Raw genomic sequence first — 17,581 nt, 5'->3', positions numbered from 1 at the left:
TGTCAACCTTGTGGCTCATCTATCAATCATCCAATTGTGTGTCATGTCCAATCTTTCTTTGAAAAACCGAGATAGAGCGAGTTTGTGATAAACGAACCGTGAAGTAGTGAGGGGCTTATCAAATTAGGTGGATGAAAAGAGGTGTTGAGGTCAGACTGCCCATGTATTGGGGGGTGGACATTTGTAAAAGCAATCTTAAAAGTTAATTAATGTTCAATAGAAGAAGTTTTGTGGGTGTGTTGATCAAAATAAAGATTGTATGTCTGTATGTCAAGGTGTTGAAACAAATGTTATTGTGATTTTTTTGTAAGTAAAAATATCCTATATAATTTATTTTGTGATCAAAGAAGTATTCATTAAGTGACTGTAAAAGATAGATCTGACTTTCACTTTTAATTGTTAAGTCAACTGATTTTAAAAGAAGGGGTTTTTGTGAGTTTATATCTCTATTAGTAAATACTTTTTTACGTTTCAGATTAAAGGTTGAGAGTTGAGAAACAGTGTCAGTTGAAGCAAGTGACAGGATACTCAGCAGTGTGGTTAGGCTTCACACACACACATCCTGTTAAAGATGTGTTGTGTTGTCTTGTCTCGTGTTACAAAAAGGCACAAACTGTGAGTTTATACCTCTTTTTTAGTAAGTATATTTTTTTACGTTTAGGATTAAAAGTGAGTTAATATCCCTATTAGTAAGTACTTCTTTATGTTTAAAATTAAAGTTTGAGAGTTGAGAAATAATAGAAGTGGCTGCCAGATAGAAGGAAGTGAGCAAAAGTTGCAACACTCCAAAAGACCATTAGGCAGAGCGCCTGTCACAAGCTTACAACAGAAAGAAAGTATGCTGTCTAGACAAGCTGTTGCATAAAAACCACAAGTTAAAAAAGGAGGCAAACTGTTGAACTGTTGAAAAGTCTTCAAAATGGTTGACAAGTTTTCAAAATGGATGTTAGATCATAGATGAGCCAATCAGAGAATGAATGATTAGGTCAGAAATAAGCCAATTAGAGACAAGAGATGAGCTTAAGAAGACAAGATAGCAGAGGAAAGTTGTCCAGTCATTTCGGGTAGAAGAGGAATGTGGTCATCAAGCCCTGAAGACTTGGATCAGATCTGAAGATTGAAGAGGGAAGATTTTGGCTGCAGAAGAGCTGAAAAAACAAGAACAGAAGATGAAAACTTAAAGCAATGAAAAACCGCTCAGCAGCACATGATCACCCTTCAAGAAGACTGACCCCAGATAACTCTAAACAAGTCTCTGAATGGAATTAATTTTATTTGATGACCATTTTCAACAAAGGCTGTAGGAATTTTCCTTTTTCCTGGAAAACCGATTCAATCATGGGATAACCATGGAACCAAGAAACCAGCCTTTTTGGACCCTTTTACCCGATTAAAAAAAATATAGGTGACATTTTGTGGTTTTTCTTAGGGACAGCACAGTTAGGGCGTAGGCTGATTACAAGAGATTATTGTAAGAGATTGGTGTATCCACACCTAGAGGAATTTGGATTTTCATCCGTTTTCTGATTTTTATTTCATTCATTATAACTGCATTTTTTGAAATGCATTTGCTTGCACTGCTGTTGGATTTTTGAAGCTAACCTTGTGCAAATTTATGATTAAAAACACAAAGTATGAAAATTACAGAGTTGGACTCATTTACCTGATGGCATCTGAATGATACACGCTCATTGCTGAATTTACTGAGGAAGTGTGCTTGGTTCTGAGATTTTGGGAGGTTTTAAACGGTTATTTAGTTAGATTTTTGAACAGTATCCCCATATGGTCAACTTGTCCTGGCCTAGGAAAATTACCAGTCTTGTACCAGTTGTGAAACGTCAAATAGAGGAAGAGCAGCCATTAATGCAGGGTACTTTATGGTAAACTTTGGGGTCACTGCTACTTGACTCTAAGAGCTATGAGGTGAAATAGGGGTTCATCTTGCAGATGAAGGTTGTTAGTGCCTGGTTGAATCTTTCTCAAAACCAGCCTAAGAGGGCCTGACCGTAGTATTGTTGGGTAATACTCAGGAGTCGGGGGGGGGGGGGGGGGGGTCCAATTACCGGTTAGACAAGGGCTGGAAGGTTGCTTAACCCTGAGACAAAAACACACTGCTGTATGTGTGTGGTATAAACCTGAAGAATATCATTTACTCTAGGCTTTAGGTGTTTTTATCATATTAAACAAACCTAAAATCATTTTAATTAAAACATAAAAGTAAAGTTCAAGTTTAAAGAGTTTCAGTCAAAGATAAGAGCTCATCATAGCACTGGTGGAAGCTACTAATGATGGCTTCAGGGCCTCAGACACTGGAATTGTGTCCATACTTATCCTATTAGATAGTGGTCTTGTGTCCATTGTTTTCTTGTTATACAGTGAACTTGTTTCCTTACTTGTCTTGGTAGACAGTGGACTTGTGTCCAAACTTGTTTTGTTAGACAGTGGACTAGTGTTCGTACTTGTCATGTTAGACAGTGGACTTGTCTCTATGTTTGTCTTGTTTTTCACTAGACTTGTATCCATACTTGTCCTGTCAGACAGTGGATCTGTGTCCACACTTGTCCAGTTAGACAGATGACTTGTGTCCATACTTGTCCCATTAGAAAGTGGACTTGTGTCCTCACTTGTCCTGTTAGACTGTGGACTTGTATCCACACTTGTCCTTGTAGACACTGGACTTGTGTCCATACTTGTCCTGTTAGACAGTAAACTTGTCTCCACACTTGTCGAGTTAGACACTGGATTTATGTCTATACTCTTTTTGTTAGACAGTAGACATGTGTCCATACTTGTCTTGTTAGACAATGAACTTGTGTCCACACTTGTCTTGTCAGATGGTGGACTTGGATCCATACTTGTCCTATTAGACAATGGACTTGTCTCCATCTTTGTCTTGTTTTTCAGTGGACTTGTATTCATACTTTTCCTGTCAGACAGTGGACTTGTGTCCATACTTGTCCTGTTAGACAGTGGACTTGTGTCTACACTTGTCTAGTTAGACACTGAACTTGTGTCCATACTCTTTTTGTTAGACAGTAGACATGTGTCCATACTTTTAGACAATGGACTTGTCTCCTTCCTTGCTTTGTCTTGTTGTCTTGTCCAGTTAGATCCCAGCTCTGCATATGATGCAACTGATCTCTGTATTTTAGTACAGTGGCTTGAGTATGAAATTGGGATTACAGGAATGCTCTAAAATGGTTTAAGTCATATTTGTTTGATAGATTCCAGTTTGCAAATATAAATATTGTGTCTTCTTTAAACACTCGTTAGTCATGGAGTTCCTCAGGGTTCTGTGCTTGGACCAGAACTCTTAACTTTTGATTAGCTTCCATTCCAAGTTATTGTTTTCATTTAATTTTAGTAAGTTATATTTATTCATAAAATTAGACAAATCCAAAAAGTTACTTAGATTTGGAGCTTATTTCTGAGACATTGACATTTGGATGGTTGTCAGTTTTCTGACTTTACACTCCAACAAGTCAAATGTTGTGGTTTCTGGACCTGAGCATTGTAGGAACAAACTTTGCAGCCTTTCACCTCCTCTGGATGGCATTAATTTGGCCTTCATTTTTAAAGTAAAAAGCTTTGGTATTATTTTATTTACATACTTCTGTATTTCTCAACAAATGTCATCTTAGGGGATTGTACAAAACCATTCATGTACATTATAAAATGCCCATTAGTAAAAGCCAGCAGATTATGGTGAAACTTCTCTTCCTCACAATCTGTCATCCTGAGTAGCACATTGGTGACAGTGGATAAGTAAAATTCATTTGCACTGTTTAATAAGAAGAAAGGAGCAGAACAGGGCTCAGGATGTGCAACCCTCTGCCTTGACTGGATGGAGTTAGGACAGGAAAGAGACAGACAAATGCAGAATGGCTGGTCCAGGTGTTTCTTTGGTAAGAAAAACATAAGTTTAAGAAATAAATAATTACAAATATAAACATGAACAGTAGAATAAGTAAAGACAGCTGCAGATAGAGATGTAGTCAGCTTGTCCTCCAGCAGTCCAAACCTATAGCAGCAGAACTAAAGGATATCTCAGGAAACCCAAGCTGACCCTAACTATAGGATTTATCAAAAAGGAAAGACTTCAGCTTAGTCTTAAAAGTAGACAAGGTGTCAGCCTCACAGTAAGAAACTGGAAGTTGGTTCCACAAGAGAGGAGCTTGATAACTCAAAGCTCTGCCACCCATTCTACTTTTGGAAACTCTAGGAACCACAAGTAAACCTGCAGTCTTGAGAGTAAACTGCTGTGTTAAGAAAATACATAAACACATGACAAACAACTAAAAGGACTTTCCTACTATGAGGAACAGAAATCTATTGTCAAAGTGTGATTTTAACAGCTCTGAAGTGCTCGAAAAATGGAAATACATTTTCAGAGGGTATCAATATATTCTTAAGAAGTACAATTACTTTTTTCAAGGGGTATACATAACATTTAAATAAGCCATTTATCTTGAGCAAATTGAACAAGATAGTACCACCCCAAATAGTTTAATTTTTTTTTTTTTTTATGTTTTGGTGTTTTCAGATGTTCGTGCGCCTGTTTGTGGATGAGAACTTGGATCGGATGGTACCCATCTCCAAACAGCCCAAGGAGAAAATCCAAGCCATTATTGAGTCCTGCAGCAGACAGTTCCCAGAATTTCAGGAACGCGCTCGTAAGCGCATCCGCACCTACCTCAAATCCTGCCGACGCATGAAAAAGAATGGCATGGAGGTAAAGTGATATCTGTTCAGTGTTATATGGTTTGTTGGTGTGCCTACTTCAATGATTTCAAGGAATTTAGTTGCCAACGTTGGATGTAATCGTTCACAACTCTTCAGATTATTTTGCTTTTGTACACATTGATTCTAAGTCGACTATGTTCTGTCAAGAGTAATTTTCCCAAAATATCATTTGGCTTTAGAAGAACAATCCAAAACTCAGACCCATTCATTTCACCTCTCCACACACTGAAGAAGCTTTTTCTAAATCAAAGAAGAGGTAAAAGTACAACCAGAGTTAAAATGGTTTCCTTTGCATATGAACCTGAGTTTCAGGACTTAATTTAATTAAAATTTTGTGTTGATTGATTGATTGATTGATTGATTGATTGATTGATTAATTGATTGATTGATTGATTGATTGATTGATTGATTGATTGATTGATTTTGTGAACATGGGAATTTTCCAGCTGTCCCCCAGGTCTCAAATACAGTACAGATGGAAACTCTCAGGAAGATCATTGCTTGATTCTGTTCAGTGCCCTGAGATGACTTCTGTTGTGACTTGGCACTATATAAATAAATTGAATTGAATTCAAGGTTCTTTATCATCATTCGCACCACATGTGGTACATGAAGTGGAATAAAATTGTGTACCCAAGGTCCCAGTTATACACAAGAATTGCAAAAATATAAATTATAAAAATAATGTAATATTGATAATAGTAATAATACAATATAATAATAATGTTCTCTTCGTGCATGCATGGGTTTTCTCTCACAGACCAAAAACTTGCATGTTAGGCTGATTGGTAACTCTAAATTATCCCAAGGTGTGAGTGAGAGAGTGAATGGTTGTTTGTCTTGTTTGTCTCTATGTGGCCCTGTGATGGACTTGCGACCTGTCCAGGGTGTACCCTGCCCCTTGCACAGTGATTGCTGGACATGGGCACCGGCGACCCCCGTGACCCAAAATGGAAGAAGCGGGTAAAGATAATGGATGGATGGATGGATGGATGGATGGATGGATGGATGGTTGGATGGATGTCCTCGTTCTGGTTGTTCTGTAAATCATATATAGTATATTGTGTTTCTTCATGCTGTCTTTAGACCCGGCCAACTCCACCTCACCTCACCTCAGCCATGGCTGAGAACATCCTGGCTGCTGCCTGTGAGAGTGAATCCCGCAATGCTGCAAAAAGGATGCGCCTTGAAACCTACCAGGTAGGTTTGTCTTTGTGTTTGTGGCTTTGAGATACAGCCATTTTTGTCAAACCCCTGAAATAACTTCTTGCACCATCACATGAAATATTGTAACATCCTGTGTGATCTGTTAGTGCTCAATATATGTGATGTGAAGGACACTCAGTTACTACCACACCAATTATATGTCAGTAGCCATAAAACTGACTGACTTGTAGTCATTTTGTTTATCTTTATTTCATCATTTGGCTGTATCAGCCATCTTAAACTGGATTGACTCCAAAACTTATTTAATTGTACATACACATCCAATGATGGGTCTGAAAATGTCAGAAGATCTTGTGAGGAAAAATCAATTGAGCATTTTTTTTTGCATTTGTGTTTTCAGTTTTATTTTTATTGTGTGACAAATAAATAAAAAAGTTTAACTTACTAACTTTTGCTACCTCTCTATTGTGAAATACTGCAAATAATAGTGAAATTGTTCCTTCATATTAAAATAATCCATCCACTAAAACTCATTATGAATATCGTTTTTGATCCCACGTTTACAGTGGCAAACCGTAACTTTTAAAGCTGGGCCTTGAGCTGGGATATTATGCAATCTGTGCATTTGATTACTTAAAAAATGTTGCGCTAAAACACATCATTTTAAGGCCACGTTCAGCATTCAAGTATAACATGTATATTCGGGGATTTACACTGAAATTTGAACAGGAACCTACAGAACTTACTGTTTCTGTAAAATGTCATCATGTTATTAAACCAGGATACAACTATAATACTGAAAATAATCTATGGAGACCGAAATGGGACATCTAACCTTCAGTTTCTTAGAGCAGCTAGAATTTTGGTATGGATTGTTAAATTTACAAGTTTGTTATTGAATGCATCACTACAGAGCCCCGGAGGGGACGTGGAGGATTTTTTTCTTTTGCATTCCCTCGCAGTACTGTACTGTATGTAGTATTACGTCACAAACAGCAACAATGGAACAGACACCCGTATTTGAGGTTCATGGAATTTGTGACTTGGTGTTATATAAATAAACTGAATTGAATTTTGAAATCAGCCTTAAATATAAGGATATCCATTGTGTGCTGCAGTGGTAAAATTAATTTTACGTTGGGATATTTCACGTTCATGCTCCGTGGATTCAGCGGTGGCTTCCTCGTTCGAGCCGACGCAGGCAGTCTGATTTCCTTCAGCTGCTCTGTCTGTCACTCCGAGGAGCAATGGTGCGCTTAGGGACCGTCAACAAATTACCATATTTTCAGAGTATTTGCCAAAGCAGCACCATGTATCATAACTAAAGTTTTCTCAGTATATTTCTGCATGGTAATAAATCATGAATGTTCTCACCATTTAAAATCCAAAAGAACAAGGTGACACTTGTGTTTCAAAAGTGCTGGAACTTTCTTTTAAAGCATCAAAGTTCATGCTCAATCATCCAGATAGCAAATATAATAATGGTCAGTCAGGTCGTCTGGACAGTTTTTTTTTTTTTTTTTGTGGAAAGACGTTTCACCCTCTATTGGGATTCATCAGTCACCAGCAAAACCAGCAAACTGGTTGGTACACTAAAGGAGTGTACTGCTTAGTGGGGAAAACAGTTTACTTGGGACTCCTCAGACTGATGAAGCCCTCCAGAAGTGTGTGCTTAGTGTTTTAGTTAACGTTTTTCTTAGTTCATATCTTAGATCTTATTACTGTTTTTCTTTTACACACATTTTAATACTTTTGTTGGATGTAACTGGGACCCTGTGTACACAGTTTTGTTCCACCACATGCACCACATGTGCTGCGAACGACAAATAAAGAACCTTGAATCCTTGAATGAACTTTGATGCTTTAAAAGAAAGTTACAGTACTTTTGAAACGTAAGTGCCACCTTGTTCTTTTGGATTTTAAATGGTGAGAAAATTCATGATTTATTACCAGGCAGAAATATACTGAGAAAACTTATGATACATGGTGCTGCTTTGACAAATACTCTGGAAATATATTTAAATATTATAACGGTGTTCAGACCAAGCTCATTAGTTTGGTAATTTGTTGACGGTCCCTAAGCGAACCATCGCTCCACAGAGTGACAGACAGAGCAGCTGACTGACATCAGACTGCCTGCATCGGCTCGAACGAGGACGCCACCGCTGAGTCCACGGAGCATGAACGTGAAATATCCAACGTAAAACTAATTTTACCACTGCAGCACACACTGGATATCCTTATATTTAAGGCTGATTTCAAAACAAAACTCCATGAACCTCAAATACAGGTGTCTGTTCCATTGCTGCTGTTGTTGTGAGAACAAAAAAAGGTTAATGTCATATGGACCAGTTTCTTTGAACGTTTGTTGTCTGTGAGGTAACACTACAGTACTGCGAGGGAACGCAAAGGTTAAAAAAATAAATAACCCCCCATGTCCCCTCCGGGGTTCAGTACATCACAGATCTTCACATTTGATTCAGTTCTTTTTTTTTTTTTACTTTATTTATCCATTTATTTATTTATTTTTTCATTTTTCAAATTTATTTGGGCATTTAACATAAAAGTAGAGAACCCAAACAAACAAACAGGAAAAAAAGCATAAAAACAAGCATACATGAGGGAGTTTCACAGAGGCTGATCTTTTTACAGTTACTAATGCATCCAAATAAACTCATTGGGCACCATGTGCTTAAAGGGGTTCAGATTTATTTCTAGTATTCATGTTCAGAGTTCAACTCTAGTGTTGTCTTTTACACAATACCAGGCTAAAACTCAGCTTCTTGTTCGCACTAACAGGCTCAGCTTCGTGCCTGTGGGTGTCACAAGACTAGGTGATGAATATTTTAAACACAAACAAACATTGTTAAACATGAATCCCAATATGTTTGTCTTTTAAAATTTTATTTATGTAAATTTTTATTTTTTACACATATATATGCTTCTATAAATATTTTGCACAACTCTTGCTCCTAAGAGTATATTTTATATTTTATTTATTTCGTGCTCTTTTAAAACCTGCACTATTGTTGCTGTGAAAAGATTTCTGCTTAACTATTTTTACGTACCTCCTGTACAATCACAGTAAAGCGTCTTCTTCTTTATTTATTTGTTTAATATCAATTTTTACTTGTTTCATTGATGTTGGATGCTTTACTGTGTACAGGTATTGGTGGTATTTGTTTATTGTGTAGATGAAATATAGCCCGAGGCTAAATCTGGTGCAATACATCAGATGTTTACTGTCTACTTCTTCTTTTGGCTTTTCCCTCTTCAGGGGTCATCCTCCTCCATCTCTGTCCTCTGCGTCCTCTGTCCTCACTCCAACTACCTCCATGTCCTCTCTAACTGCATACATATATCTCCTCTTTGTATTTTTCCTGGCAGCTGCATTTCTAACATCCTTCTACCAGTATACCCACTGTCCCTCCTCTGGACATGTCCAAACCATCTCAGTCTGGTCTCTCTAACTTTATCTCCCAGTTGTGCAACCTGTGCTGTACCTCTGATGATCTCATTCCTAATCTTATCCATCCTTGTCACTCCTAAGGAGAACCTCAACATCTTCATTTCTGCCACTTCCAGTTCTGTCTCCTGTCTTTTTGTCCATGTCTCTGTCTCCAGACCATACAACATAACTGGTCTCACCACTGTCTTGTAAACTTTTCCTTTGACCTTTGCTGACACTCTTTTGCCACAAATCACTCCTGAAACTTTACTCCACCCACTCCATCCTGCCTGGACCCTCTTCTTCACCTCTTTACCACACCCCATTTTCCTGGACAGTGGACCCTAAGTACTTGAAGTCCTGCACCTTTGTGACCTCTGCTCCTTGTAACCTCACTGTTCCACCGGCCTCCCTCTCATTCACACACATGTACTCTGTCTTACTACGGCTGACTTCCATTCCTCTTCTTTCAAGTGCATACCTGTTACCGCATGTTTACAGTCGTGATTTAATTAAATGAATTACATTGAATACAGGCAAACTAGACAAACAAAATCAACAGAGTCAGTGCAGTAAAACATAAATTGTATTGCATTTATTATATTTAAATGCATGACATTTATCCCAGTGCAGTTATGTCACTGTTTGATACCAATTACAGTATAAACCAGATTAGGACATTTAAATTGCAAAATCCTTGTTTTGGATGTGAATGTTTTTGTACATTGCCCTGATGCTATATAAATAGTCTGTATTGAATTAAACTTCCTCTTTATTCCTGATTACTTTCTTTTGATTCTAGGTAATCCCCCCTCAATTCCTGAAAAGTCCTTCTTTATTTCAGATTCCTATTGTTTCTTGATAACTTCTGGGTGTTTTTGGGATTTATTGTTTATTCTGGATAACATGCTGCTGATTTGTTAACTACCTGCTGCTACTCCTCTGTCCCTTTGCAGGATGAGCAGGTCTCTCTGGAGAAGTTGACCAGCAGTGGTGGTGCACAGAGAGAGCCGGTGTCCCTCGCTCATTCTGCCTACTCCTTAGCTGCTTCAGCCTTTTCTTCCCAGGACACACAACTCTACATCAACAGATCCGGCCTCAGTTATGGTTACCGTGCATATCCAGGCCCAGGTGCCACCATTCAACACCCCGTATCCCTGACAACAGGCTTTGCTGCTCCAAGCAATGGTAAGATTGAAGACTGGTGGCAAAGAAAAGAGGTTTGAAAGATTCGAGTTGTGAGAAAAACTATGAGGCTAAAGGCCTAGCCTTCTTTGGAGGAATGCATATCACCCACCATTTTTTATGACAATGTTTTTACAGTAGTCCCTCGTTTATCGTGGGGGATCTGTACCCTGAAGCCCCGCGATAAGTGAAAAACCACCAAGTGGGAATAGTAGTATACTGTATACTAAAACCATCTTATATAGAGAAACAATAGAGCTGAAGCCATGTTGTTCCAACCTTCAAAATAACTTTATGCTCACTGTCAAGCAGTATCACAAAGTGTCACACGTTTTGAAGCTACGTTCTGATACCTGATCATCCTGGTATCATGAGCAGTTCCACACATATGGCTCGAGTTGTCTTGCTAATCTGGAGAACACCTGTAAAATTGGTTTATATTTCAATACGCTGAGGATTTCTTGACATCGTTTGAAAGAGGAAACCTCAAACTATGGTTGGATATCAGGATTTCCCAACTGGTATTGTAAAAAGCTTTACAGTGTTTTTTTGTCCACCATGGTGTGCTGTTTGTGGGACTTAGTTTGTTTAGTGGTTTCTCAGATTGAAGAAGTCCTTAGGATGAAGGACGAAACGTCTCAGCCCCAAAAAAAACTGTACAGATGACCTGACTGCATTGTTGGATTTTTAACTGGATTATTGAACATGAACTTTGGTGTTTTGAACCATCTTGGCATGGCTGCCTCAGAGGAGTTGACAGGGGAGAGGGTGGGTGCCGGAGGCCATCTTAGCACCAGCAAACTGTTTTTTTCCACTTCAGAGTATGCTGTTTGTGAGAATCAGTTTGTTTGGTGGCTCCTCGGACTGAAGAAGTCCTTTGGATGAAGGACGAAACGTCTCAGCCAAAAAAGAAACATCCAGATGACCTGACTGAACATTGTTGTAAAAAGTTTTGCTACCATGAAGGAAATGTATTCAAAGTTTTAGGCTTTTCTGCTCAAAATGGTCTCTGTTTCCCCTAAATCAGTTCCCTTGACAGGGCGTTAATCGTATTTTATTTTTTGTTGACTGGGGAGGGGGGGGGGTGAGTCACGTCTATGTTGCCTGCCTGCTAGCTCAGCGCTACGTTGCTGCCGGTTTTTATCAATGTGGGGGTGGGGGGGGACTGCCAGTAATTGTCTATGGATGAGGGGGAGCAGAGTGTCTGTAGCATTTTTGCCTGATTGTTTGTATTGTGCTATATCAATACCCCTATTGTTGATGGGGGGAGGCTGGTAGGCGGGTCGCTTGGCTCTGCTGATGGAGTGGGGTACCCCGTTTTGTATAATGGTAGGTAGGGGAAACATTTAAGGTATCCATAGATAAGGTACAAGTATTTATTCATCGTATTTTGACAAAACCCAGTTATTACAATTTTTCAATCAATATAGCTACCTATATTTCAACATACCACATTGCAACTTAATTAGTTTAAAGTTACGGATCACAGATTATAGTCCAATATCTGTAAAATTTAGTGAAAATAGTCATTGTTGTATTGACTAATGCTGATTAGTTTTAGTGTTCATCTTGAATTGGATTGTCTGCTAAAGTAATCAGTTCTTGATGTACGTTCAGTGATTTTTTTAATGAGAAAATGGAATCATTAAAATGCATCTGGTGGTTCATGAGGTGTCACTGTGGTACAGTGGTTATCGATATTGCCTCTCAGCAAGAAGATCACAACTCGCTTTCCAGCTTGGGCTCTTTCTGTATTGTTTGTGCACATGTAGGTTTTCTCTGGGTGCTCCAGTTCCCTCCCACAAGCCACGTTAGACTGGGAACTCTACATTATCTCTTGGTGGTTGTTTGTCTCTGTGTCCCTGTGATGGACTGGAGACATGTACTGGTGTCCTCGTGTCCCCCTCACACAGTTCATTCAACCTTTATTTATACAGGTTAATCCCACTGAGCCCCGGGGACTCATTTACAAGAGAGACCTGAGTGATGCCTGGACATGTCCAGGTGTCCCCGTGCCCCCCCCCCCCCCCCCCCCCACCCCCGGAGTTCTGATTTGAAAATATTTTATAATACATCACAAAAAAGTTCAATCATCTCATCTGGACAGTTTCTTTTTTGGAGGAAACGTTTCATCTTTCATCCGAAAGACTTCATCAGTCTGAGGCCTGCCAACAGGATCTGTTGTGTTAAGTAGCACCAACATATTAACTGTTGGGAATCAGTCACAGATATAAAGCCGATTATCAGTAAGTGCAATCTCAATCTAAGTCTCAGTCTCTGATAGAGGACATTTGCAAACCGAGGTTTACCGCAAACCCACCCACACAGACCAGTATTAGCAGTTTGGCTCCCATCACCCTTTGGAGCACAAGTTAGGAGTCATCAGGACTCTGTATCACAGAGCAGACAGCGTCCCCACTAGCTCAGGAGCCAGGCAGAAGGAGAAATCCCACACAAGACAGGCTCTAGAGCAATGTGGATATCCTAACTGGGCCTTCCTGAAAGCAGAGAAGAAACCCAAACAGGATTCCAGTCAGCCAACAGGTGAAAAGGAGGAACCCAGACCCAGACCAGTGGTCATTCCGTATGTTGAGGGAGTATCAGAGAAACTGAGACGTTTATTTTCTAAACATAACGTCCCAGTGGCTTTTAAACCCCAAAATACATTATGGCAAAGACTGGTTCATCCCAAAGATCCAGTCCCCCGGCACAAACAGAGCAATGTTGTGTATGCTGTTCAGTGTCAGGAGGGTGATCAGTCTTACATCGGGGAAACTAAACAGCCACTGGCCAAAAGGATGGCCCAGCACAGAAGATCAACATCATCAGGCCAGGACTCTGCGGTCTACACTCATCTCCAGGCCAGCGGTCACTCTTTCAAGGATGAAGATGTTCACATCCTGGACAGAGAGGAACGATGGTTTGAGAGAGGAGTAAAGGAGGCCATCTTTGTGAAAAGAAATCGTCCATCATTAAACAGGGGTGGAGGCCTCCAGGTTCAACTGTCCCCCTCTTACAGTGCTGTGATTGCTAGTATCACTCAGCCCTCTGTGAACAGTAAACAGCCATCAGTGTGCTAATGATCCATTGTTAGGCTGATGGTCCTTCTTGAGCATGTGATCAGCTGGTTTTGGTTGTCAGCAGCAAACTGGTTGATCCACTCTGAGAAGGTGCTATTTAAGAGACTGAGCTGAATACAGCACCTCAGACTGAGGAAGTCTCTCGGATGAGAGACGAAACGTTTCTACATTTTTTGTTGATTTGCTTTGTTTTGTTTTTTTGAATGTCCAGAGGACCAGATTGAACTTTTTTGGATTTTTCTACCTGGATTATTGAGCATGCATCAGGATATGTGACTGTGCTTCTTATGGGACTGAGTTTGTTGTGGCTCCTCGGGCTGAAGTCTTTTGGATGAAAGACGAAACGTTTCAACAAAAAGAAACCGTCCAGAGGACCTGACTTAACTGTGTTGGATTTTTTTACCTGGATTATTGAGCATGAACTTTGATGTTAAAATCCCTTCTGTTGAACCGAGTATAGCTACGATTCCTCACGCCACAGCTTGCTCCTTGCTTCAAACTAACCAGATAGATAGTAGTAGATAGATAATAGTAATGTCTATTATTGATAAAAATACAAAAAGCCATTCAAAAGATTTTTTTTTATACAAATGGTACTTTGTTGAAAAAAATTTAAAATATTTTTATCGTGCCACTTATCTCATTACTGTAATTGGAATGAAGTGGAAATGTTCCCAACAAATGGAAGGTGGTAGAGATATGCCCTTTTTAAAATCTGGGGCACCAGATCTGGCATATAATTATAGACTATAAGCATCTTAACTGCAGAAGGTGGTGGCTCACCAACTAATGAAACACTTAAATCAAATAATCTCTTAAATCCTTTACAGTTTGATTTTTGTCCCCATTACTCCACAGAGACTGCCAATTGCTACTTTATTGAACAGGTCAAATCATCACATGATCAGAGTAAAGTAGTTGGAGCAGTATTTTTAGATCTTAAAACGGTGTTTGGCACACTGAGTCATGATATTTTAATTCAAAGACTAACATAATTAGTGGTTTAAATCATATCTTTCCAATCGTAAGCAGTGTGCTGTAATTGGTGGTGAGAAATCTCAAAATGAATACAGGTGTACCACAAGGCTCAGTTCTGGTCCCTTTTCTTTTTTAGTTTAGCTAGGGCAATTTAGCTACAGCTGAGACTAATGGGGAATGAGTAACAGGTTAAGTGGGCCACCTGTTACTCATTCCTCATTAGACTCAGCTGTTTCTAAACTCCCATTTATCCCAGTCTATACATTTCTATCTCCAGCCATTGTCGCGTCAGTTCTACATTACACTGTTCACCCAGCTAGACTTGGTTTTCCCTCCTTGCATTTTCTTTTCGAGAGACTTGTAAATAGTTTGCTGCCTTGACAGCCTTTGAAAAACATGTCAGTTCTTCTCAGATCCACAAGCTCAAAAGAACTGTAAGGTTTCTTGTTGTAAAACTTAACTGGAGCGAACAGCCTTTTCTTTTAGAGAGATTAACACGTGGAATTATCTACCTACTGATTTCAACCTTATTTCTGACTGCAATGATTTTAAATCAAGACTGAAGCAGTTTCTGAAGAACCAGTTCTGAAGTCATGAATAACTACCACTCTTTTAATTATGTCATTATGATCAGTTTTATGAATTGCCTTAACAGAGTAATGATTTATTATTTTTAAACTATATTTTGAACAGTGGGCAGCACGGTGGCGCAACTGGTAGAGCTGCTGCCTCTCAGTGAACAGGTCCCTGGTTCAAACCCCGGTCCAGGGGCCTTCTGGGTGGAGTTTGCATGTTCTCTCCGTGCATGCGTGGGTTTTCTCCGGGTACTCCGGTTTCCTCCCACAGACCAAAAACATGCATGTTAGGCTGATTGGTGACTCTAAATTGTCCCTAGGTGTGAGTGAGAGAGTGAATGGTTGTTTGTCTCGTTTGTCTCTATGTGGCCCTGTGATGGACTTGCGACCCATCCAGGGTGTACCCCGCCCCTCGCACAGTGATTGCTGGACATGGGCACCAGCGACCCCCGTGACCCAAAATGGAATAAACGGGTAAAGATAATGGATGGATGGATTTTGAACAGTTTTTATATTGCTAAAGGCCCATCTATGGGCTGGCATTGCAAATGAGCCCAGGCTATAAATATTTTAGTGTACAGTATTTGTTAATACTTGACACTTGTCCCATATACAGTATAAATGAACAACATACAGTATAAAACAAAATGATATTTACAGATTTAATTCTTTCTATATTTATTTATTTAGTTATTTTCATTTAGCAGTGTTTGGATGTGTTCCTGATTGGGGTTTTATCTGTTAGTCTTTCACCTGACTTGCTGTACTTTGAGTTCTAACTTAAGGCAGTACTACATCACATTGTACATGTTGTTTTTGAGTTTAGATCAAAACAACAGAACTTTGTAATTTCTTTAATTTAATATTGTTACCTTTTTGTACTTAAAATATTTAAAGCAAAACACCTTTTAACATAGCCATTAATAGGTGATAAATAAACAAACACATGCATAATTTACTCACTTTTGTTCTTGTTAAAAATAAAATTATAGAGGTCATAAAATGTTAGATAGTTCTAGATATACTCTTTTCAGTTCTTTAATAAATCATCTTTTGTCTTTTTGGTCCTATGTCTCTCCGCTCTTCTGTTTCCAGGCCCCACAGACCTCAGCATGAAGTCTGTTTCCTCCACCAACATCAGTAACTCTTCCTCTTCCATCATCACCAACAATCTGAGTGGGCGGGGCAGCGGGGCCAGTGGAGGGGGCGGAGCCTCAGCACAGCTCAGCCAACCAGAGGTTTCAGCCGTCCGTCAGCTGATTGCCGGCTATCGGGAGTCGGCTGCCTTTCTGCTCAGATCAGCTGATGAGCTGGAAAATCTCATCCTGCAGCAGAACTAAACACAGAACACACACATTCACAAATACATTGGTGTGTGTGTGTGTGCATATGTGTGTGTGTGCGCGTGTAGGTCTGTTTTCCTCTATTTTCTCTGCTGAGTGTTCGGCCACTAAAACCTTTCTTTGGTGAGAATTTGTGAACAGAACCGAGGCAACAAATCATCTCTGCCATACCCAAAACAATCGCTGACATCTTCCCTTCTAGATTCGGCCTGAAGCCGATGGTTTTTGAGAAGGAGCAGAGGAACCTTGTCTGGAAGCTCCTCACCACCACAGGAGGAGGAGACCTGGAGGACAAGTTCAGCTCATTGATTGTGGTGGTTAATGAAAATCAGAAGTGAGTAAAAGGGTTCATTTAGACGTTTTCCTGTGAAGTTTGGGAAAGTTTGACAAAACACCCAGCCAGTGTTGTCTTATGGTCATTTAAAAGCAAAACTAATCCAAAACTCTCAGAATGACTGCGACTGAAGTCAGTACTTAAACAATGTTTTTGGTTTAATTTTGGTTCTCGAAGCCCATTGAGCCTTTTATTTATTTTATTTTTTTCTGAAAGAAAATCAAGATACATATCTACAAAAGATAGCACTGAATCTGCTTGATGGGTAAATATTGCAAACTGCAAAAAAAAAAAAAAAAAGGATTTAAAAAAATTATTTTGGGCCATTTTTTATGCTTGCCTGTATATTTGCTCTCAGTGTCCTATAGCACTTTCTTTTCAACTGAAACCTCACCTTAAACCCTTCTAATGCTCACCCTTTTTGCCCAGGGAGCATCTAGCTACTTATGCATTCAAGACAACACTTTTGACCACCAAGAGTTACCTCAAATCAGACCTACTCTGTTCAGGTTCTGCCTCTTACAGATACTTTTCAACCAGAACTCAGTTTACGTTGGCATTCTCACTTAATGCAGGGCTTAATTTGAGCTGGATCCTGCCAGAACAAAATCCGGGAACTCTCTTATTTTGACAGGCTGCGTTCCAGAAATTGTTTGCTTGGATCGGGCAACTCAAATCTCCACCCCTAAAAGTCCAAAATCATTGCGCATTTTTATTAAAAATCTCAA

The 17,581-nt window shown here is 39.4% G+C and overlaps 1 protein-coding gene across 1 annotated transcript in view; it reads left to right on the top strand.

Moving 5' to 3' along the window:
* Positions 1 to 16,674, top strand: part of LOC119417246 (nucleolar protein 4-like) — a 51,659-nt gene extending 34,985 nt beyond the window's left edge. Inside the window, 4 exon segments of the mRNA XM_037684458.1 lie at positions 4,544 to 4,732; positions 5,830 to 5,943; positions 10,315 to 10,546; positions 16,272 to 16,674. Coding sequence (XP_037540386.1) covers positions 4,544 to 4,732; positions 5,830 to 5,943; positions 10,315 to 10,546; positions 16,272 to 16,516 — 780 coding nt within the window. The 3' untranslated portion in view covers positions 16,517 to 16,674.
* The last annotated feature ends 907 nt before the right edge of the window (positions 16,675 to 17,581 follow it).

Source organism: Nematolebias whitei, chromosome 11 (genome assembly GCF_014905685.2).
Source record: "Nematolebias whitei isolate Nwh7 chromosome 11, NemWhi1, whole genome shotgun sequence".
In the NCBI taxonomy this organism is placed as follows: Eukaryota; Metazoa; Chordata; class Actinopteri; order Cyprinodontiformes; family Rivulidae; genus Nematolebias; species Nematolebias whitei.
This window is presented reverse-complemented; position numbering and strand designations above follow the sequence as displayed.